Source organism: Gymnodraco acuticeps, unplaced genomic scaffold (genome assembly GCF_902827175.1).
Source record: "Gymnodraco acuticeps unplaced genomic scaffold, fGymAcu1.1, whole genome shotgun sequence".
NCBI classification, from domain to species: Eukaryota; Metazoa; Chordata; class Actinopteri; order Perciformes; family Bathydraconidae; genus Gymnodraco; species Gymnodraco acuticeps.
In genome coordinates this window covers 1,741,428-1,766,768 of record NW_022989977.1, presented here as the reverse complement: position 1 = coordinate 1,766,768, position 25,341 = coordinate 1,741,428, and the positions used below count along the sequence as shown (strand labels likewise).

The 25,341-nt window shown below is 38.8% G+C and overlaps 3 protein-coding genes across 5 annotated transcripts in view; all 3 read right to left on the bottom strand.

The window, feature by feature from the left end:
- znf385d (zinc finger protein 385D) overlaps positions 1-25,341 on the bottom strand; it is an 83,665-nt gene that overhangs the window by 20,337 nt on the left and 37,987 nt on the right. For all 3 annotated transcript variants that reach the window (XM_034211485.1, XM_034211486.1, XM_034211487.1), the window contains 2 exons: positions 23,300-23,407; positions 4,105-4,273 (listed from right to left, as the gene is read on the bottom strand). In XM_034211485.1, the coding sequence (XP_034067376.1) occupies positions 4,105-4,273; positions 23,300-23,407 (277 nt within the window). The remainder of the gene's footprint in view (positions 1-4,104; positions 4,274-23,299; positions 23,408-25,341) is intronic.
- Positions 10,322-15,631, bottom strand: LOC117543309 (tetraspanin-8-like). Its single transcript, XM_034211490.1, has 2 exons — positions 15,526-15,631; positions 10,322-11,803 (listed from the first exon to the last, which is right to left on the bottom strand). The coding sequence occupies exon 2, from the start codon at positions 11,778-11,780 to the stop codon at positions 11,085-11,087; it is 696 nt and encodes a 231-aa protein (XP_034067381.1). The 5' UTR covers positions 11,781-11,803; positions 15,526-15,631; the 3' UTR covers positions 10,322-11,084.
- LOC117543308 (tetraspanin-8-like) lies at positions 14,491-15,618 on the bottom strand. The gene has a single exon (XM_034211488.1). The coding sequence runs from the start codon at positions 15,500-15,502 to the stop codon at positions 14,804-14,806; it is 699 nt and encodes a 232-aa protein (XP_034067379.1). The 5' UTR covers positions 15,503-15,618; the 3' UTR covers positions 14,491-14,803.

The window sequence follows — 25,341 nt, the reverse complement described above, 5'->3', positions numbered from 1 at the left end:
AGTGAGTAGACCTCTTGTTAACAAACAGCCCCTGATTGACACAATCAGGTTTCTTTCTGTGACGAAAAATGAGCAATTACCCTGCATTGTTCCCTGCATGGATATGTTGTGTTTTGAAATACAATGATTACATACCAAAATGTGTTTTTCTCTGGTAATGTTAGAACAAAAACAAACCCATTGAAAGTCTGAAAAGGTAATATTCTCCCTCCCTGTTGTTTCTGCCTACTCTCAATATGGCCATTACTCTTCCCTGCACTGTGCCTTTCATTAGAGCCAGTTTAGTGCCTCTGATATACCGTCAAATATTTCAGCATTACAGATAATGCAGCATTTACCCGCTCGACAATTAATTCCTCTGACATCTGAGCACATCAATATTCATTACCCAGTGCCATTTGTGACAATCCGCCGCCCCCGTGCACTGTAGATATGATAGTGAGATGGTGCAGAAATGTGCCGGGGGTTTTTAAGGGCACCGAAATGATTAATCGCTATTTGTCTGTTTGGTTTTGAAGGCTTGTTGTTTAAGGTCTCTTGAGTTCTCCGTCTGTATTTAATGTGTTTAAGTGCATGTTTAATGTCAGATATAGTACACTACGAATTACAGATGACTATTTTAGTGCAGAAAAAATCATACTGTTAAGCACTCCAGTCATGAATGTGTTGTGTTGTTGGAGTAAGTCATGAACGTATTATTATTACGTATGCTTCTATAAATATATTGGGCTTAATTGGACATGCATTACAATTCAATTCAATTCAAAACCTTTATTTATCCAGGTAAAATCCCATTGAGATCAATGATCTCTTTTTCAAGGGAGACCTGCAGCAGTAGGTTCCACAAGAAGACATAAACAACAGAACAACAAAAGGACATCATACAGCAAAATGTACAGGGATTACAATTTACATATTAATTACATAATTACATTATTATTACATTTCCGTTGGAACATATTTGCTGCACATTGTTTAGTAGTATGCTTCTTTCATTTAAACTTCAAATCTGCCTAGTTAGGTACTGAGTCTTCAACGCTCAGGGTTCCCACAGCACATGAACACCCCTCAGTTCAGCCTTAATGTGGTTGTATACATATATATATAGACACTTTACCCGCATTTGCTCCTGTGGGTAATGTCCGCAGTAATGACTCTTACATGTCTAATATGTGTAATGTGTACTTGTAAAGCACTTTGAGCACCTGTAAAAGCGCTTTAATAAAAAAAAATGTAATGCATTATTATTATTATTATTATATGAGTGAAAACGAGCTAGCAGTTAATATATTCTGCAAAATGTGATCCTTTGAAAGGTTCAAGTTTACTGGAGTTATGCATCTAATATTTAATGAAAATGTATATTTATTTCATTTATTCTAAACATATTACAAAGAGGCAAAATAAAATATATATATAGCAAGCACTCATTAAACAAGATTGTTCACGTTCATCCTACCAAACACTTACTCATCCCTACACCTCTACACAATGTTCTGAAGGCTACATCTTCTTTAATTGTATAATGTTTGGAATTTGCTTCTAAAGCCAAACTATCCAACCCAACAATCGTTATACACACTTTTTATTGTGGTATGAACACAATGTTTTTGAAATAAAATGTTCTTGAAGTCTATAGCCAGTCGCTTTTTCACTTCATCGAAATGTTAGGCAAGGGGGCCGGGTCTGCGTAGCCGGCGTAGAGCATGCAGGAGGCAAGAAGGTCGCAGATCTGCCTACACCGCGGCCACGTAGCGGCTTTTGGAAACGCTGCATGGAAACAACACCATCAACACGTTCATTCGCTAACAGAGAATTCATCAGGGAATGAGCGGTTCTATTCACACATGGGCATAATCGCACTTCGGACGTATACTAAACTATGTTACAGGCCGGGTAAAGACTGTTTGATGTCCAGTCCAAATGTTTGGGGTGCTTGCGTTCTCACTTACAGCTCCTCCGGGTCATTTTTGGATAATGTCAGGGTTGCAGTGGATGTGTGAAAGTGGCTCTCGAGACCTTGTAGATGGCCGCCGAAGGGAGCATAACGTCACCTGAAAGCTCTCTTACGGTAAATGTTGGTTAACTGCAGTGCGGATTAGCTCAGGGGTTGCTTAAGTGCAAATTGCTCCACTTAACGGTCTGACAGTATGGCAGCTTAGTAACTCTGGGATGCGAGACAGAATGCTGCCAGGTATAAAGCTCTTAAAATACCATAAGACTGTGACCTATGTGAGGTTGAATATGTAAAGTTAAATACTGGTTGTCTCTTTGAACTCAGGAGAAGAACATATATTCATATTTTTAGCATTTATGAACCAGAACATTCCCTTCAGAGACATCGTATGAAGACCGGTTTAGAGCATCAGAACCGTTTAATGGCTCAGTTTTCACCTCAAGCTACCTTTAAGCGTTAAGCAGGACTAGGTCAGACTTGACAAATAGGTCATGGTGCACATTGAGCTACAGAAATGTGCTCCTAATTGAAAAATGTGTGGAACATTGGAAGAAGACATGGGCAGAGGTGAAATTAATCCCAGAGTGTGATGGCTCAATGTGTTTCCAATCCCTTTAAAAGTCTATTGCTACAGATGAAGGGGAAGACTTTCATTTGGCCCATTTCATGACATTATAACAAGCAGTTTAAAGAGCATTAAAGGGGAGGAGGCCGTGAGAGCAGGGCTCCTCGGCAGATGTTATCTTCCACAGAACCAATGTGAAACACTGCAGATAAAATCATTTAAAATAATCTGCATCTGGTTCCTGTCAGGTAACTGAAGTTGCAGTTCTTGTTTGCTTACTTTTTCAACATGTTTTAAAGTAGGAATCCCGCCGAGAATAGAAATGTTTTTCGTCAGACACCTGGCCAAGATAAGCGGACTTAAACAACCACCTGTCTGCTACGTGATGAATATTAAGTTACACACGGTCACGGCACAATAATGTGCAAAAACTCAAATGCAATTAGGAAAAGGGATAAAAGGCAAACACTAGGTACAAATCCAATATAGGAGGCATGACTTCTGGAGCAGACGGTTATATAAGTGGCAGCAAGATGAAGATTGCAGTATGCTTCAAACAAACTAGTGTGTAGCGCATGCCTTCCAACAACTCTGAAGGTTTAACCTGATTACATTTAAAGGATGAAAAGCATCCCCACTGGCTGCCACCTTGACCTCCTTCCCAGATCTCTATGGCTATTGTGTCTCTGCAGTGAATTGTACAGCCAATCGATAATGTCACACCCTTTTAGAAAGTCTCTCCTGAAAGGCATGCATGGCAAGTACAAGCTTAACAAATAAAAAGGTGACAAAAGTAGAACAAAGAGGGTGTTCAACACAATACTGTATAGTTGCATTCAGACTGCAGAAAACATGGCATTTTGACGCTGCATCGAACAAACAGAATGAATAACGGAGCTTAGTTTTTTCCTACAGTGCTGGTTGTGATCAGGACAATCCAACAAACGTTGTGTTTGAGGCATAATCAGGCCCTGCCTAATTCTTCTCTACAACTCTACAAATTCAATAAGTCAGCAGCCAGCCGTTGGCAGACCAGCCAACACAGGGCTGTGATTTAATCAACAGTGAGTCCATCCAGGTCCTAAAGCAGTGCTTCTCAAAGTGTGGTCCGCGGACCACTGGTGGTCCGTGAGTATATTGGTAACATTTCACATTTGAAATAAATAAATACATTTACGTTTTCCGCACTCTCGCGGGAATATCTCCGCAATGGAGCGAGCTAAAGTTTCACTTTTGATGGCATGATATAGCCCAGCACAACACCTTCATCACACTTTCTGTTACTTGTTTGTACCATTTTCAGGCGATTTGTAATCTGTTCTAGAAAAACGATGCGATTTTGGATATTTGTGGAGTTAGGTGGTCCGCGAGTGTTTTTTTATTGGTTAAGTGGTCCTTGGTATGAAAAAGTTTGAGAAACACTGTCCTAAAGTGATTGCATGTTGTGTGCAGCAAATGTAAAATGCCAAAAAGGTGTTTTTTTTGGGGTCCAACAATCATCCTCAACAATGGCAGCAGCTATAAAAAGACCACAACAAAGAACATGTGTTGGGGAATGTGCAGCAGGCAGGAAAACACAAACCTTTCCTGTCGGTGCCGATGGGGACCTGCGAGGTGTTGATGCCCTTGGCGATCTCTTGGTTGGTGGTTTCCTTGGTGACCACTGAGCCTTTGAGCTTACTCTTCGGAGAGTCCAGGGCTTTTAGCTTCTTGGCATGTTTTGTGCCCTTGTAGTGGGCCAAGGCTTGGCTCTGTGAGGAGAACAAATAACAGGCTCGATTTAGCGCTGGGAAAGCAGCTCAACACAGAGCCAGGATGAAATATAATATGAGAACTAGAGGAGCATTTGATATGTCTTTCTGTCCAGCAAAAAGTGGAAACAAATCTTCTAATACAAAATTGTTAATAAATCCAGGTACTTGGTTAGTCATTTAAATGCTTTGTTTTGGCAGTTGTTTTTATCTTTTTACCCAAAAGGATTTAACATAATGAAAGCACCATTGGAAATAATTAATTGTTCCATATAAAGGATCTGTTTAAAAAAGCCTTGATGTCCATAACAAATAAATAAATCAAATGTATTAGTCCCTGAATAGTTATTAACATTTCAAATGTGTCGGGCTATTGTAACTAAGAGACGTCAATACAGTGACAATGTGATTATGAAGCCTATTTCTTCATTAATAACAATGAAGAAATAAGTGACTCAGATATTTGTGTGACCCTCGATGTATAATTTATGAAGCTGCTGTTTGTTTTAAAGTCTGATCACGTAGCGCCACTAAGTTTCACCTTCAGGAAATACTAACCCAGGCACACAGAAGAGACTTTGAACTGTCCTTGTTTACCTTTGCTCATGCCCGTGCATACTTCGCCTGTGGCAGGAACGAAGGTATCAGGAAAAATGCAATTGCCTCTCGGAATAAATAAGCAAGCCAACCACGCATCCCGAGAAGACATTTGGAAGAATCTTTATTTATGGACCCCAGTGGGGACATTCACTAAAGGCTGAAAGAGCACATTCCAGGTGGTCCTCTTTGCATTACAATTTAACCAAAGAAGTATTCCTTTCCTTTCCTTTTGTTCCTCTTCAGCAAGAACAGCCAGTTATTTTTAGACCGTGGGGGATGGAGTACTCTGATAAGTTTAACGCAATCACCAATCACTGTGACTACACCCAGCATGGAAATAGCCCATGTATGCCAATAAATCCCCCAATCAAAAAGTATAAATTAAACTCCTAATTCCAAAATGTAAATAGATATTTTCGTCAAATGTATATTAATATAAAAAGTTTACTATTTTTATAATTTACTGTCAATGGTTTTAATTTTGTAGTTCCTCAATGTGGAGCCAATTTTTGTGATTTTGTATACTTCTGGGTAGTGGGTACTGCTCTGAAGCGTGTCATGTGTTTTTAATGTAAAAATAACCCAGCAGCTATGTCAAATAGGTGCTGTTTATTTCCCTCTGAAATATAATGGTGTGGAAGAATAAAATAGCCTAAACTGTAATATTTAAGTAAAGTACATGTACCAAAATATGTAAAGTTATGTAGTTACATTCCTCTACTGGTTGTAAGCAATGGTAAGATTGGTCTAATTGTGAGAAAATAGGCTCATTATTTGTGACAAAGCTCAAGCATTTTATTTTAGTTAAGGTAGGTATCACTTAAATTATCTTAATTTACTTCCAATATTGATCTAATATCTAATATCCATTGTGAACTTACAAGTGTATGTGAATGGTTAATTTAGAAAGACAGGTAAAGAGATTAATTATGTGGGGAGAATACATTTAGTTCAAATATTTTGTTGGCAAAGGTAGTTTGCGAAAAGGGCTTAAACGTTTTCCGTTCATTCCAATAAAAACATTTTTGGATAAGGCGTCACTTTTTCAAACTGAGTGCACATCTTGTTCGGGCGTGAAACTATTCATTTTGACCCACATTCATCACTCTCCAGGTACTGAAGACATAACTTATATTTTGTCATGGGACTCAGGTGATATGAATGATTGTTTAATGCAACTGCGCCATAAATCCATCTTTCATTAGAGAAATGGAGCGAAAGAATTGCCTGAATTCCAAGGCTGACACATGCATGATTAAAACTGTGAAGGGAATCATTTGTTTTCCTTGCAGGTGAGCTGTGAGGGGGGAAAAGACATCAAACAAAATCATAGTCGGAGGGTTTTAAGATTAAGAGGGGCTGTCTGGAAACTAAAAGGTCACCATGTAAATCTCCATGTATCAATCAACAGTCATGAGAACTGGTTTTGGCACAGTAAGTAAACCTGAATTTGAGTGTCAGCTGAAGTGTAAATCTAATTCAGTTCTTCCATTAAAAGCTCTGACACATTTTTGCTAAACTGGCTTCTTATGAGCAATGGGCTTGTACCTGAAAACACAATGTTTGGGGTATTTTCAGATGAGAGACTTCTGCATTTGTGCTTGTGGTGTGCTCCTGTGTGCTCAGGCTTTATTGATATTTGAACTGTTAAGTCTTAACTAAATATAATTCCTGACATCATTAACAACATCACCCATATCATCAACAATTTCCAACATCATCAACAATCTCATCCACTTTCAATATCAATCTCAGCCAAGGATGAGTGCACTAGACACCCACCAGTACAAAGCATGAGATCAAATTAAATTAGGGTTCACAGCTCACAAGGGTACATAGTCATTAGTAGATGGCCCTTCAATCTCTTCTTGAAAGAGGCTCTGGACTCTATTTCAGCAAGGTAGTTTTTTCAATGAGTTCCATTCCTTTATAGCTCTATAAGACACAGAAGATTTCAGAAGATTTGTCCTGGGTTTAGGTGCCAGTAGATGGCCTGATTCCGCCCATCGCACGCTGATCATTATTTCCGTGTTAACAATGGAATAAATAACTATGTGTGATGTGAAAGAAGCTACTAAAATCCACAGAAAATGGCCACAAATGCATAATTTCCCCTAAGCTCTAAGGACCGATTTGGTTTAATGGCCCTTAACTTTATTGTTTGGGTTTATTCTCACAACACTCATCAGCTTTGCCTGTTTCTGTTTTTAACAAGAAAGCTCTCAATAGTGGAGTATTTGCTGCATCAAAGCCAGATATACGAGTAAACAATTAGACAAACGGACCAGAGGCCTGTACTACGAAGCAGGATTTTCGCTTAGCGGGCTAACTTCAGGGAAAACTCGGGCTTTTCCGGTCCTAATAATGTATGCAGTATTATTTTAAGCAACACATTAAGTTGAGAAAACACTCGAGTCAAATGTAATTAAAGTCAGTCTTAAACTGGGCAGTGAAATCATGAACCTGTTAATGTACGCATTCAAACACTTTTTCTTTTGCCAGCTGTATTCACCTTGCAGGTGCATTTATGTGGCTTTTATCCTGGATAAAGTGTTTAAGTCATGGATGTTTAAAGTTGAACTTCTTCATATTTGACTAATATTAAAGTTCACTTTTCATTCAGGAAGTATGACGCTGCGGTGTCAGTACGCTTCTCCATGTTTGTGATTGGTCGAATGCTACCACCCCTTTCATGTGAACGCGCACCTAACTAGATAGGGCACGGCTGGCTTGAGCGCAGGGTCGGCTCTAGAACAAATCGAATGGGGGGGCAATCATTTACAAAGGGGGGGCACAAACTGCCGTCAACAACCACCACACAAACACCAACGCAACTTCAAAAAACATGCTGTAAAGTCTATTGTCTTTCACACACATTGTAGTGCTATTTTATAGCGCACCTATGACTTGTGCATACATGCACGGTTGTGGCACGACCACCAAAACAGAAACATATAAGGACATAGGCCACAATATAAAAAGGGTGCAAATGTATTTAGTATCCTATCCATGTGAACATGTTTTAGGTGGGTGTGGACCTAACCTCCTCTAGGAGGGTCTGGGGGCATGCTCCCCCGGGAAGATTATTTAAAAAATATTAAAGTTAAATGCATCAATCTGGTGCACTTTGAGTGCAACATTAGGAGATATATGGATAGCCTACATCTCTCAGCATCCATATGAAACAGAACTGTACACAGATTTACTTTTTCTTTATGGATATTTTACTAATCACTCCCCTTGTAAACTGTATTCTTGTGTTACTGTCCTATAGTATTTCATACCCGTTTTTTATTTATTCTCTTATTCTTTAATAACTATAATGATCATATAAAGGTATTCCTTGCAAATACATAAATGGTGAGCAAACCGTTTGAGACCCACTGAGATAACCTACACTAAAGTGAACTATCTAAACACTGAGAGAGTCCTTACCTCACTGAGCTGACGTTATAAGATCCTCTCAGTCTGACAGGAGAGGACTCTCCTCCACATTGGTGTAGAAACAGCTCTTTATATCCGTTAGCATAGCTAGCTAACCAGATGCTAACATCAACATTCCACGTTACCGCTTGCGCACTCACAAAATGCGCTCGTGCCACACACACACAGAGAGCCGAGCTTGAATGAAACACAGAGACCCAGAAGTAGGCTACTTATACTGTATATCATATTATTTTCGATGGCTTTACTGTATAATCAGTGTAACAGATGAACAGATCGCCACTGGGCTTTCATCTAAACACACAGCCACGTAATGATAACAAAACAAAGGTCGGGGGTCATTGGTCAAGCAACACACCAATCAGAGAGCAGCAGTGAGCACAGCTCAGGCTGTGTTTTATATTTGTATTCTTTATTTATTTCTTTTTTTTTTAGTGGAAACGTTTTCACTTATATGATTTAGAAGAAAAAAAACGGCAAAGTGGCAAGGCTTGCCCACCCTGCTTTGGGGGGGCACAGTGACTCATTTGGGGGGGCATGGCCCGCTAATGACCCCCCATGACGCCGACCCTGCTTGAGCGATCCACTTGATAACCCGCGTCGTAGGACCGCTTAACGAGAGCGCGTATGTTTTGGATTAGGCCAACCGGCTAACTCAAACATATCCAGGTTATGTTGAACCAGCTTCGTAGTACAGGCCTCAGGTCTTTGAATGAGTGTGTTGGTCTGTGTCTGCTGGATCTGCAACAGTTTGTCAATCCATTAACACTTTCAGAAGGTGATAATATGTCAGTGTTACCTTTACAGCCATGTAGGGAAACGGGGGGAAAAGCAATGGATGCAGGTGAATGAAAGCACCGTTATATATAATTTAATACACTTTTTTTTACTTAAGGAAATAAAACCTACTACTCTTCCAATGTCAATTTCCTTTTTAGCTTATTAGATAGATGAGGTGAGGTTAACACTTGAGGTCATCTGAAAACTATTTGCTGTAACTTCAGTGGTTCAGTCTTTATCAGATCATTGCAAGACATAGTTTAACGTTTCATAACCTGCATCGGTGCCTTTATTTAGAATTGCGTGTTACATCAGATATCCTCCTTTTTTTATTTAGGAAATTATATTCTCAATCCCAAATTCATGATAAAAAAATATGGCATGTGGATAAGGATTATAAGAACACATGTAATTGAAGGTACTTTAAATACTAATAGTAGTCTGTGGTTTTGCGTCACTACATATGTCAAACAATCTCAGTAAATGGGAGAGGCAGGGTCTTGGAAGAAGACAAGACCAACTTGAATTGTTAAATTAAAATGTATGAAATCTTTCCAAATCCATCAGGAAAAACAACATGACTGAAAAAAAATCACATGTTTCACAAATTAATTACAATATCAAACTGGTCGATGTTTTGCTGAACAAAGAGGGAACATTTTAGGTTTTAAGAAAAGGGGGGTTTCCAAAACCTGTTGTTCTGGTTTCTATATTAAATTAACTCAACGTGATTGGAAAAATAATGAGCAATTTCTTCCATAAACAGACCATTCGGTAGTCAGGGTGATTCAGAATAGAGCAAAAGCTTAACACGGATGAAAGTTTACAAATGTGTTTTTTCATTTCATTGACTCCTGCTCTCCAACAAATGCTCATAAATTGAATGTTGAAACAAAAGCATCTCCAAAGCTCAACATTGATGTGATGGAGGATTACCAGCTTAAATCATTTTTATTTCTGGAATAGTTTACTCAGAGTATTTAAGCGCGGATTTTCCCATTTTAATTTATGGAGTTTGAGTCTTCTACCACTTTTATTTGTGGTTCTGAATTTAAGCACCATATTAGCCAGGCATACATTTTTGTGACCTAGTTTCCGTGAGTGTATGCCAGGGTGTGTAGTCAGTTCTGTAGAATTGTAAGGATAGTCTATACCAAAAAGAAATAAACATTTTATGAATGTTTCCTCCTCTGGCACCAAGCAGCACCTGGTTTTATTGAGTGATTATTTTCCCTGAATATACTTTAGTTACATCCAAATACAACGGTGAATTTGTCTATGGATACATGTCTGAAACCAGCAGTCCTTATCTTCCCACTTGAGTAAACTAATGATTTGTTATAAATGCAGAAAGGTTTACTCAGCATTAGAAAAATCAACACCTGTGTTGTTTACAAACCTTTTCAGAACTCACTTTTTAAAGAGCACAGATTCCTCCCCACTTAGTGAAGTCAGATGAGTTGACAGGTGAATGTAATCACCAAGCTGATTCCACCCAACACACATGTGCGTTTAACCAACAGGGAAAACAAGTCCCCTGTTGAAAATGATACTTAGTAGTAATGTTTTATCAGCAAAAAGTAACATTTACTTCGATCTGCTAAAAAACAAAGGCTACAGTATAATGTCATTGCTCATGCATTAAAGTTAAAAAGGTGGAGCTAGGTGTTAACCTTTTTAAAAAACACAGATAGCAGAGTGCAGTACTCAAAACAAATGTATTAATTGGCAAGGATTTATGTACAGTAAGATCTGCTACACAAAATAAAGAAACTCTGGACTTACAATTTAGCAATTGCCATGAATAAATCATACTTTGTTCATAGTTAAAATGTTTAATAAGCAATATAACTGCAAAACAACCGGTTAAAATAAAAAAGTCAAAAAAGTACAATGAGGCAGAGCCCAATAAAGAAGCATTCAACATGAACATGATGCCTTGTCCTTTGATAAACACAGGTAAAGTTCAGGCCTTGTGATGAACATTTTAAATTAAACTTGTGTGTCCAGAATTCATTTGACAGAGCAGGACTAATGAGAAAATCATGCCCAGGATCATCAACATGCCAAACCCAAACGCAATGCCCATGAGGGTTTCTGATAATCTGTCCAACCACGTAAAAATGTACGTCATACACGGTGTCGCAAAGATCTCACGTGCTTCCAAAACAGTGCAGTTTCTAGAGGTGTCTGTGCAGTTACAGGAGTCTGGCACCACTGTGGCGTTTCCCCAATCAAGATGTCCAACGAAGAAACCACAACAGAAACTGGTCCTTTCCACATCCTGAAAGGCAAGCTGAAAATCTTCAGGCTGTTCGCTGAGCGGTAGCAGATCTTTCATGTGTTTCTTCACAATCTCCTGGGAAGATGCGGTTCTCGATATGGCTCCCAACACTCCCACAGACAACAGCATGAGGAACATTACCAGCAGGCTCATGAAGAAAATGGCTAGCAGGCAGCGGCTCTCTTGAAGAGCTCCACAGCAGCCCAGGAAGCCAAAAGCCATGGTCATGGCACCGACAAAAATCAGGAGGTTTATGGCTGGGAGAAGCTCATCTGTGATCTGGAAGGCTGCTTTGTTGATCCTGACATATGCAGAGAAACTGAGAATACCAATTCCTCCCAGGAAAAACAAAAGGTTGAAGTTGAAGAGAAGGTATTTGACGAGCTTGCTGACTGCCATTGTGCCAGGAGGTTCAACTCAACCATGAAGCTAATGAGAGTCTCCCTGCAGCTGGGATCTGCTGCTTAAATAGGGGTGGGAACCTTTGACTCTTTGTTGGGGGCGTGTTCAGGTTGTTGGGGATCACCTTGTTGAAGCAGAGAACAGAGAAAACTGACCAGTGGAGTTAAGAAAAGATGTCCTCCCAATTATTCAAGCTATCCAATCACAGAACCTACTGGTGCTATCACACTAACATTTAGGGAGACTGTTGTTACTCAAACAATGTCATGGCATGGAGGGACAGGAAATCATTCAAATCTAACAAATAAATATAAGAAAATATCTAGATCCAAAGGTTATTTTCCTTTGAATATGTATTACTTTTCATGTGGCCATTACTTTAAAAAAAACAAACAAGAATGAAAGTAAAAAGATTAAAGGTGGGGTATGTAATTTATTTCAGAAACGCTTTTTGTTATATTCCATGGAATGCTCTTAACATCCCGATAGTAATGAATATATTAAATGTTTTGACAATAAATACATTAAAAAAATTCTGGTCCTCGTCCTTCAGCCCAGCAGCAGCCTGATCGTCGTCCTGCCAGCAAGGATCTCCCTCTCCCTGATGATCAACAACCTTCAACTCCTGAAGACGACTCTCCATCCCGGTCAGGTGAGGGTAGATTAACCATTGACAGTGATGTAGAGAGTGAGTACAGTTCTGACAGTGAAAGCGAAAATGAGCAATCATATGAGAGTGCGAGCGAAAGCCCAAGCTCTGATTCCAGCCCTGTCAGCCTTACAGCTGGTCAGCGAGTCAGCATGCCCATCTACTCGCCCCCTGAGAGTAACTCGGGGTCCTTCTCACCAACTCCGGAATATCCAGACCCCCCGAGGGAGGCTCAGGGGGAAGTCCCGTCTGAGGTCTCAAAAAAGAGACCTGCAAGTAGAAACTTGAACTTAAATGAAAAACGGGCAAATGTAAATACATCACCATAGTTCATTTTATAAACCAATATGAGCTTCTTAAATGTCGCTACCTGGAATACACGTGGTGTTCAGTCTAAAAGACTTTCGAGAAAGGAAAATTCAATATTTATTAAACACAAATTATTACTTCCTCTTTACGCGAGAACTTAGACTGAATACCACCAGTGATGTTGATGTGTGTAAAATGTGGCATAAAGGAAAAAGTATTATATCCATCTGAGAGAATAGAGCTGACGGAGTTGGCATTTTCTTCAAAGATAAAGACATAACTATTATTGGAAGAAGGGACATAATCCCAGGATTGTTTTTATAGCAAGGGCGGATATTAGGTGGTGATTTTAATACAGTAACAGAATACATAGATAAGAATGTGATATAGATAATTACAGACATTTAACTATAATGAATACTGATTATAAGATACTAGCAAAAATAATAATGAATAGATTAACAGATATACTAGATCAAATAATAGATAAAGAGCAAACATGTGCCATAAAAGGTCGCCTTATGTGGGACAACTTATCAACAAACTAAGAAGAAGAAAAACCCTGGACACATTTTGAGTCTGTGACCGCACTGAGTCTCACTGGAACATAGACGTGCTCTCTGTTTATGTTATTTACATATTTATGCATTGTGTGTTGTGTGTATTATTAATGTAACTTGTGTATATTATGTACTGCCCAAATCATTTAAATAAAGTTTAAAGAAAAAAAAGAGGGACAGGAAATCATTCAAATGTAACAAATAAATATACAGGAAAATATATAAATCCAAAGGTTATTTTCCTTTGAATATTTATTACTTTTCATGTGGCCATTACTTAAAAAAATAAAAAAAAAAAATAAGAATGAAAGTAAAAAGATTAAGCATTTTATAATGGTAAAAGTAAATAAAGTGTGTTTGGGTTCAAAGACACCTGAGGTCTAAAATCGTAAACCGTTTAAAAACTCAAACAGATTAAAATCTATGTCTAACTGGAACAGACATAATGTATTGTTTTTTTTGCAGCAGATGGGAGCTGTCTATAGCTAAAAATCATGTTGATGAACAATCATAAAGTTGGTAAAAGTTGAGAAATCAGTGTATCCTGGAGCCCAAACAAAGGAGGAACAGTGTTTAGGATGCACATGTATCTAACAAGCAAAGAAGACTTATGCTTTTGTGTTTTTTGTGCTTTCGACAATTGCTTCAAAGCAACAATGCTTATTATTATCAGTGGTGGTGATGGCGTAGTGATTATTTTTTTGCATACAAAATTCTAAAGAAATGCACTCTGTTTTTAACACCCCTTACTTTAGATCTGTGCTGTTAATATCTTGCCTTCAAGTTTTCTGTTGTTTTGTTTCCTTTAATTGATGTGAGGCCCTTTCTTGGCAAGATACATTGTTACATTCAGTTTTGTCTCATCTTATTCACACACACACTCAATTATCTCACTTTCTTTAGACTTTAATGTCAATTAACATATAAAGAATTGACCTTTTCCAATTATTGATATAATCCGCACCAGGGTACTTCAAACTACGGCCTGTCTGAGCTTTGAAAACAATGGCTGCTATTGCTGATTTATTGTCATTTAAATGTGTTGTGAATGCTGATTAATTTAAGGGTAAACAACACTATACTGGAGGTGGAGCTAGGTTTGACCTTTTTTAAATATTCAGTTAGTTAAGGGCAGTACATACAAAACAGTATTACTTTGTGAGGATTTACACAAATGAAGAAACCTACAATTTATCAATTTACATTTAATAAAACAGCTTTTTCCACAGTTAACATTTGTATTAGAATCAGAAACAGGGTCATTACCAGGTAGGTTTACACGTACGAGGAATTTGACTTGGTGTTGTGGTGCATACATAAAAGTAAAACAAGAATTAAAAACACAGGTAGAGAACTAGAAAAATATTAAATACAATTGTTGAAAAACGGTTTGAAAAAAATTAAATGTAGAATGAGGCAGAGCCCAGTAGAAAAGCATTCAACACGAACAGGATGCTTTGTCCTTTGATAAACACAGGTAAACTTCCGTTGTGATGAACACTTTAGAAAGAAAGAAAGAAGCTTTTCTTTCCATCACGCAGCTGACAGAACAGGATCGATGAGAAAATCACGCCCAGGATCATCAAGATTCCAAATCCAAACGCAATGCCCATAAGGGTTACTGATACCCTGTCCAACCACGTCATATAGTACGTCATACACGGTGTCGCATAGATAATACGTTCTTCCATAACAGTGCAGTTTCTGGTGAAGTCTCTGCAGTTACAAGAGGGCGGCACCGCTTTGGCATTTCCCCAATCATGATGTCCACCGAAGAAACCGCAACAGAACCCGGTCCCCTCCACAATCTGAAACGACACCTGAAAATCTTGCGGCTGTTCGCTGAGCGGTAGCAGATCTTTCATGTGTTCCTTCAACATCTCCTGAGCAGATGCGGTTCTCGATATGGCTCCCAACACTCCCACAGACAACAGCATGAGGAACATCACCAGCAGGCCCTTGAATAAAATGGCTAGCAGGCTCTCTTGAAGAGCTCCACAGCAGCCCAGGAAGCCAAAAGCCATGGTCATGGCACCGACAAAAATCAGGAGGTTTACGGCTGGAAGAAGCTCATCTGTGATCTGGAAGGCTGCTTTGTTGATCCTGACAAGTGCAGAGAAACTGAGAATACCAATTCCTCCCACGAAAAACCATAAGTTGAAGTTGAAGAGAAGGTATTTGACGAGCTTGCTGACTGCCATTGTGCCAGGAGGTTCAACTCAACCATGAGGCTTAATGAGAGTCTCCTTGCAGCTGGGATCTGCTGCTTAAATAGGGGTGGGAACCTTTGACTTGTTGGGTTGTTGAGGATCTCCTTGTTGAAAGTAGAGAACAAAGAAAACCTACCTGGTGGAGTTAAGAAAAGATGTCCTCCCAGTTTTCAAACTATCCAATCATAGCACCTCCTGGTGCTATCACATCATCCCTTAGGGAGACTGTTGTTACTAAAACAATGGCATGGAGGAAAACAAATCTTTTAAATATAACAAATAATGATTAGAAAATATCTTAATCTGATATTTTCTTTCCTATGAATTTGTATTACTTTTCATGTGTCTTTTACTAAAAAAAATAAAAAAATCCAGAAAATCACATTGTCTGAATGTATTTGCAAATTATGGTGGAAAATAAGTATTTGGTAAATAACAAAAGTTCATCTCAATACATTGTTATATACCCTTTGTTGGCAATGACAGAGGTCAAACGTTTTCTGTAAGTCTTCACAAGGTTTTCACACATTGTTGCTGGTATTTTGGCCCATTCCTCCATGCAGATCTCCTCTAGAGCAGTGATGTTTTGGGGCTGTCGCTGGGCAACACAGACTTTCAACTCCCTCCAAAGATTTTCTATGGGGTTGAGATCTGGAGACTGGCTAGGCCACTCCAGGACCTTAAAATGCTTCTTACGAAGCCACTCCTTCGTTGCCCGGGCGGTGTGTTTGGGATCATTGTCATGCTGAAAGACCCAGCCACGTTTCATCTTCAATGCCCTTGCTGATGGAAGGAGGTTGTCACTCAAAATCTCACGATACATGGCCCCATTCATTCTTTCCTTTACACGGATCAGTCGTCCTGGTCCCTTTGCAGAAAAACAGCCCCAAAGCATGATGTTTCCACCCCCATGTTTCACAGTAGGTATGGTGTTCTTTGGATGCAACTCAGCATTCTTTCTCCTCCAAACACGTCTAGTTGAGTTTTTACCAAAAAGTTCTATTTTGGTTTCATCTGACCATATGACATTCTCCCAATCCTCTTCTGGATCATCTAAATGCTCTCTAGCAAACTTCAGACGGGCCTGGACATGTACTGGCTTAAGCAGGGGAACACGTCTGGCACTGCAGGATTTCAGTCCCTGGCGGCGTAGTGTGTTACTGATGGTAGCCTTTGTTACTTTGGTCCCAGCTCTCTGCAGGTCATTGACTAGGTCCCCCCGTGTGGTTCTGGGATTTTTGCTCACCGTTCTTGTGATCATTTTGACCCCACGGGGTGAGATCTTGCGTGGAGCCCCAGATCGAGGGAGATTATCAGTGGTCTTGTATGTCTTCCATTTTCTAATAATTGCTTCCACAGTTGATTTCTTCACACCAAGCTGCTTACCTATTGCAGATTCAGTCTTCCCAGCCTGGTACAGGTCTACATTTTGTTTCTGGTGTCCTTTGACAGCTCTTTGGTCTTGGCCATAGTGGAGTTTGTAGGTGACCAAATACTTATTTTACCGAGGAATTTACCAATTAATTCATTAAAAACCTACCATGTGATTTCCTGGATTCTTTCCCCCCATTCTGTCTCTCATAGTTGAAGTGTACATAGGATGAAATTACAGGCCTCTCTCATCTTTTTAAGTGGGAGAAATTGCACAATTGGTGGCTGACTAAATACTTGTTTGCCCCACTGTATGTTATGTATTTGATACGAGCAAAGCATGACAACTAATATTGTATCTACAAAATGAATGTATTGTATGCAGTTATCCGGTTACATACAGTATGTCTGAGTTCAAAGGGCTAACTTCTTACACAGCGCTTAAAACTCAAGCAGATTAAAATCTATGTTTGACTGAAACAGACATGTTTTCTGTATTGTTTTGAAGCAGAAATGTCTTGAGTTGAGAATCATGTCTATGAACAATTATCATGAAGTTGAAAAATCAGTGTATCCTTGAGCCCAAACAAAACAACTGTGTTTTGGTGCAATCTTCGCGGACAATGAAACAACACAGACTTATCATGTTCTTTGTGTTTTTTTAACTTTAGAAAATGGCTTCATATAAACTATGCTCATCACTGTTTGTGATTTGGTGACGCCTTTTTGCGACCATTGTTCTAAAGAAATGAAATGTGCTCTGTTATTATACCCCTTACTTTACCACCCAGTGCTTGTTTAAACTACAGCCAGTCTGAAGCTTGAAAAGCTTTGGACAAGAACACATCACACACAAACATTGAGCCAATATTCACACCCAAATTTCACCACGGTTGGAGCCAGGGTTTGAACTTCTCCCTTAAGCTCTTAATACAACTCTTCAAGTCACTTGTTGTGTGCACTCCTGTAACACCATGAATGCATTGTGCCATTATCTATAAAATATATTGTGTAACCCCCTCTATAATGTCCAGACTTGTAACAGGGCTTCATTTTTGAGTGTTGAAAAACTATAAACTCAAACTACATTATGTTAAAGCCACTTCTGCTCCTACTGTAGACGTGTATGTCATTAAGTTCGTTTTTTCTAGTATTATTTTATGTATTACGCAGAGTAAAGCAGTGTTAGTAAACAGTGTTCATTTCTTAAATATATTTTAATATACAGTGTCTTTTAAACTCTAAAACCCTTGGTGGTTGTTGCAACAATGTAAAAATACTAGGGATGTAACGATATACTGAATATCGCGGTAAATAAACGTCCCAATACCGTCGTCGTGAGACTGACTAAATCTACCGCGATTTTAAAAAAAAAATTATTTAAATTATTTTAAACACTTTTTTTTGTTTTAAACCTTTATTTAACCAGATGGTCCCATTGAGATCATCGATCTCTTTTTCAAGAGAGACCTGTCCAACATGGCAGCAAGTAGGTTACAACATGAACATAAAACAACAGAACACAAAAGGACATCGTATTTACAGGGCTACATTTACACACCTAGAGACATTGACAAGTACCAACAGTATATTTATATCTCGCCCTGTCAATAAGCCTCACCTTCTTGGCAAAAACGGTATTGTTTTTGAAGTGGTGGAGAGACAATGCACAGTTTGACCCACTGCTGTCACCCATGGCCAAAGCATATCTCTCCGTCCCACTGAGGTGGTGTTAGACTTTTTCGCTGTCCGTCATTTTGACAGACAGGATCGTAAAATATCCGTCATAATCCCTTATTACCCGTCGGGTCTGAACAGAGAGAGAGAGCACGCTCGTGAACTGTCAACGGGGGGGGGGGGGTGTTATGCCGTGTGCATGCACCTCGCAGGAGCGCGCACAGCGTAAAGCAAAACCTCCCAGACATGTATTGATCTGTACGGCAAAGTACGGTTTGGAAACTATATAATTTCCTTTTGGAGGGCATGCATAACACGGCATAACACCAGAGCCTCGCTGCGGGGATACATTGGCGCTGTTCCGAGTTTGTTCTAATCTGTCAAAATGACAGACTGCTTTCAGATTTTTCCGTTATTGTTAAATAAAATATTCGATTAACGCGACCACTGCTGTCCCAGCAACATCAGTACCAAGCGAGAGATTTTTTTCCAGAGCAGGGGATATTGTAAATGCCCAAACATCCCAGCTTATAAATACCTGGAAATGTGGACATTCTCATATTCCTAAAAACCTGTCTGATGATGCTGAGTGAGTGACTAGTGAGTTTGAGTTGAGTTACTTGAAAAACTAAAGTGAAACTTGATTTATTTTTATTGCAGGGTCTGATTATTAAATGTTTATTTGTGAGATGCAGTGGCACAAAGAAAATGCCTACTTTGTTTGGTAGTACTATAGGTACAAAAACAGTTTTTCTTGTTCCAGTCTGTTACTGTCACTTTGTTTTTGACACTTTAAAATACTGCTATCCTACTAAAATGCTGTACAAATCAGATTTATTATGTAATAAAGAAACATTTTCCGAGTAAAACATTTTTTTATTGAAAAAAAGAAAATAGAATTTGTTTTCCCCCTTTATTATTCAATATCGCGATAAATACCGTACCGTGGACTTGTTATCGCGATATTATCGTAACGTGCGTTTTTGGTATCGTTACATCCCTAAAAAATACCCTTGAATACACTGGAAACGAAAGCCAGGTGTAAGTGGGTTTTCTTTCACATTGGGAAAGAGGTTTGAGTAGAAGAAAGCCTGATCAGAAGGTAGTAACCTTCTGATACTGGTTTAATGTTAACTCTGGTCCAATCTTTAGAGTAATGTTCTTGAGTACCTAAAATACTTCCTGTCCTCTCATAAAAAAATCCTACGATGAAAACAAAAATAGGATGTCATTTATTGTCTACATCTAATTGTAATTATTGAATACAATGTAGACTTAGAAATCTCCTTTGGATGTGTATCTTGTAAACTATAGGTCGGTTAAGTAAACTTGTAAAATTTTCTAAAAACATGACGTATAGAATGTAAACATAAAGAAAAGTTCCCTGTTAAGGGAGTAGATCAGATCTGGTGACTCACTCGCTGTCAACAAATCACAGACGTAAGTCCAGTTTATGACCTTGACTCATGCGTGCATCTCGTAAAGCAGCAACAAACTAAGATCGTTTGAAAAAGAGAAGCTTTCCTGTTTATGAACTCACATAATTGTCTAACAAACAGACTTTCTGCTCTCCGACAGAGCAGCTTGGATCTGTATTTAGCAGAACCCCACAGGCTTCCTGCTCTGCATCATCCAAGCTGAAGTTTTATTTTATGACAAACTGTCACTGGAGCATATTAAGATTCACTCCTGCTGTAGCTGTGGTTTGAATAGAAAGAAACAACACCGCCTGGGTATCTGAGGGGTCCCAGCTCAACACAGCACCACCTGATGATTGACAGGTAAACACAGAGTCTATCTCTCTAATGAAGTGTTCAAATGAACTGCTGATGGACAGTAAATATATACGGATATAGATTTCTCCATGTAAAACATAATAAGCGTATCCTCAGTAATCACTGACACATTCAGTGTGAGAAATAGATTGATTACTCCCTTAATGAAAGAGCGATGACATTGCTATTTAGGGATGTTACTGATTTAACAACATGCAGCAGCAGTAATTTTCCTTTCAAATATTTTTGATTACTTTGGAAATGGTATGGAAATTAGATGCGAGGGAAATCGAAACCCATCTGCTAGTCCATCGCTTAGATTTAGCAAGCTTGTATTAACGCAATGCATTTCATTATTGTACTGAAGAGTGCACGTATGACTGTGGAAATACTTCAGGATAGACACAGAGTTTGTAAAAGGATCTCCTTCCTGTAGTCGGTTTTGCTCATGCAATATATTGAAACTTTAAGACTTGTGATCGAGTCAGAATGAAGCTGCCGTGGATCAGGATGAATCCAGAGAAAGCTGCAAGTGAATACCCTGAACACCATTGGGGGGCATGCTGGAGACTTTTACATAAAAAAGCACCCCCTGTGGACTTAAAACGGTTCCCATTGACTGTTGTTTTATCATCGTAGAGCTGACGGTGCTTTGTTTCAATATGAATGGGTAGCTTCAGGCTGGTCACTGATGTGTTTCCCCGTTCTTTTGTTTTGTAAATGGTGTAATTGGTCTTTTCACACATCAGTCTGACTACAGTTGGGTGTAACCACTAGATCGCATCACATTTTGAGAATCTCAGGAACTCATTGAGAAGCCTAACAACCATTTGTGGTCCAAGCAAGTATAGCTATTGTTAATAATAACTTATTGCAGATATAGATTTTGGTTTCCATATCGTTGTTGACACGAACAAACAGTTGTGTAGCTAATTTACTGAATACTCTATAGGAAAATAAGTGAGGTCAAACATGTGTTGAGCGCCTCTCTTTACTGCAGTAAAATAACAGGAACAATCTCTTCACCTTTCTTTTACACTACACATTTGTACCACAGTATTTTACAAAAAAAACCTGACATGCTGTCAACCAAAGTGTCACACTGAACAATCTCCATATTTGCCTAATTGTCATTGCTCTGGAAATATGATGGGACATTTATGGACCATTTTGCACATGGTTTATTTACATGCTGAGGTTCAAGGTAATAACATTTCCTATTGCTTATATCACTCATTGTCATGTTTTAGTTGTTGTTCGGAGATTGTGGAATGGAAAAGGCTTGCCTGCACCTCCACGTTCATAATGGCTGCGGCTTTGATATTTATCAGTAATGTGTCTTTTTGGCTTGTACACAGTAACACAAACACAGAGATGATTTGTTTTTTCACATCTTTTGGTTCATCTGACAAATGAGAGCCTCCGAATACAATGGGAAAATAGCAGCTAACTTTGTGTGACTCTCCATCAACCTTTTGTCTGATTCACTCTCGAATGTTATCTCTCAATGACCCGTCATTAAATCTTCATTAATCTCTTTATTTGTATTCATATCCCTCACCCTTCTTACTTTGATAAATAAAATATGTATAACTATGAGCATGTTGTGAAATATTGATTTCATGTGAATAATACACATAGGATAATGCTGTTTGAATAATTCAGAACTTATTGAAATGAACGTTAATTCCCATTGTTTAATTCAGTTGAAAAAGAAAAAGAAGGAAAGCTGAATGCTATTGATGGCATTTCATGTTCATGAATGTTGCGATAATATTGATTATTGCAACTTCTATAGGATGCGATCATCTAATGTTAATGGCAGCCGTATTTTGAAATGTTGGAATAGATGGTTTGGTATCAAGCTTAAATCCTTCAGTACTCGTTAACATGTTTACTGCTGAATTTCAGTACTCATTTAAAAAGATAAAAGGTTTTCCACATGCTGTGTATTGCTAAGCAACATAGAGGCTCTGGACGACAGCCATTCAGACCTAAGCTTCAGGCATTATTGAATTGACCTGAAATGTACAAAGACTTAAGAAACGACACAAAGATGGTTTCCAACGAGTTCCTGAATACACCAGACGACCAACTAAACGGCTGGAGCTCCCGTGCTAGAGGCCCCTGCTCATCACACAAATTAGCACCAGAACAAAGGAAAGCTGTGGCTGACGGGAATGTGAGTTTTTAGGTATTCACAAATAAAATGAATGGACAGACACAATCTATGAACTGATGATAGCTATGCAGTAAAAGTCAGAGAATCACAAGAGATATTACAGTCCACCCTGAGTGAACTGTAATATATCACTCTAGCCTTTGCTAATAGTTGTGTCAATCCATCCAAAACTTGCCAAGAAATGTCATAAAATAATGAACATCTTGAGTTGGTGATGAGGGAAATGTAAGGGATACACCGTAGTTCAGTTAATACATCCTCTGCAAGCCACACATCTTTGGAACAAAATCTTGGCAATCCATATGCTAGTTTTTGGAATATTTTGGTTTGCAAAGAAAATAGGAACTGGCAAACAGACACTTAGCCACACTACTGGCATGGCTGAAACACATTACTTCATATGTTCAATTACTTTTTTAAATAGTGCTGCTTTATTTATTTTATACCAAGGTGTACTACTTTTTTTATTTGTATTAATCTTAATAATGTGTGCCTACATTTGTATTTAATGTACATCTATTATTTTTTCTTTCACCTGTTTTCTGCCCTCTTGCTGCTGTGACGCCATAACCTTTCCCCAAAGTGGGATGAATATAGGTTTTCTGATTCGGACACGACAGTATACGTTTTTACTCAGTTTTCTACTGTTACTAATGAAAGCAATATGACCTGCCCAAACATAATTCTATTTATGTGAAGGTCATCAAGACTGACACCAGAGCAGGTAGGTTGTAATGTGGTTTTGGGGTGTTTTCTGTGTTTGTGGCAGGAGCAGTGGCTCACCTGTGAGTTGAACCTTAGCTGGCAAACGCTGCAGGAGACATGCCTTCTCTTTGCGGTGGGAGGGAGGCCGAGGGTGTGATGGAGGACAGCTTTCTGCACAGGGTCCATCTGCAGGAGGGAGACACAGAGAGAGGCTAATTAAAACAGTTGTCAACTGACCTGTAAATCTCCACTCGATCGATCACTCGGCTGTAAAGAGGAAAGATGCTGCCTGGAACGTTATAGAACGCCGGCAATTCATCTTTTGCTTCAACAGGTGATTTCTGTCTCTGACATTGACAAAGACATATCTGGAAGTAATTCAATATTTGGTTACTAAAGGCATTCTCTCTATCAGTGTTTAACTTTAAGGGACCTTAATGTAATGGCCATAAGCAAAATCCCTCAAGTGAGCACATTACTTTACACCGCAGGCCTTTTTGCATCTCTTTATTATCAGCAATTCCCCAGAAAAGACAAAAAAACATTGATATATTCAACAAGTTCTGTCTGTGTGACCACAGTTGGCTAATGCCTTAATGTTATAGTATTATATTGTTGTCCCCAAAAAATGTAAACACATACCGAGCTGTTCTTGCATTTGGTGAAATACATATTAGTCAGTGATGCATAACAAATATTCTGCCTAAAACTCAATAATAATCTAAGCAATGTAAAAGGATACCACATGCAAACGGCTGACATCTTTGTCCATGGCAGACGTTTTTTGACTATAAATAAGGTACAAATAGGGTTCAAAGCCTCACTAGATCCAAGGAGAATAAGTTCTTCAACTCCCTTTTCCACTTGACATAAGTGCCACAAGGTTTGTATCATGCCTAGCAATTGACATATGTTTCTTATGAGAAAGAGCTAGGAACAAATTGTAGATAGACCAACAATCTGTAGTCCCATCTGAAGGAAATGAATTCATTGTTTCTTTTGCAGTGAAGACATACTGTGCCTGATGCTGCGACTGGAAGACAGCCCAGCTCTATGTCGAGGGGCACAAGCCATATCAAGCTGTTGCTTCGCTGAAAATACCTGTTGGCAAGATAAATTCCTTGCGTCTCACGCATAAAAAACGCTATTACTATAGTTGTTTTAAGTAAGCAGGTACATCCTTTAATTTCTCCTATGTATAAATGAATGTGATGAATGGCACTGGCCTGTGTCATGCATACTCTCATCACTGTGGCATTAGTTGCACAATTTGGCACTGTTACAATGCAATATGTGCTTGTAAGGTTGATCACAGTGTAATATGACCTACTCTATGTATAATACTGTTTTGGTCCATCTCTATGATATGCATGTCTCGGTCACAGCTTCCCATTGAAGTCATACATTGCTTTTATTTTTTTGTTTCAGCATTTTAAGTTTACATAATATCTTTTCCTTTTTCTGCTATGGTACACCATTCAGATGTATTAATAATACATTTTTGGTGCCCTAAAACAGTGGTTCCCAACCTGGGGGGCGCGACCCCCTTGGGGGGGCGCCAAAGATCGCAGGGGGGGCGCCAGGCCTCAGATGATTTGAGGCCAAATATCATATTTAGACTTTTTTTTTTTTTTTTTAAATATAATTTTAAAGCAATACATGATTGTCACTAAAAGCCTTGTCTCTACATTACAATAAAATATAAAAAATAATTGATGAATTAATTTGAATAACAATTCAAGTTAGTAGCTATTAAAGGCATACAAAGACAGAAATGTATAATTCTTTCTTTGATAGAAATGTTTCTTCTGCCCGTAAAGTGTCCAAACCGGGCTTTTCTGGATAAGCGCATTTTTAAAACAGTCATTGTCCATGCCGGTTTCAGTTGGATTATTTGTCACAGTTGCTCCGATCAGATCGGTCTCCTCCATTTTGTAGATTATTTACGACTTTTGAATCCACATAAACACATCGCCAAAATCCGGCTTACTTTGAGCATGTGTTTTAAACAGTTTAATCCCTTTGTGAATTGTTTCCACTTCCGCGCCGTCCTTTAATTTCTTCATACAGCGGGAATCCAAATTAATTACTCCTGAGTCCAATAACCATCAAAGTCACTC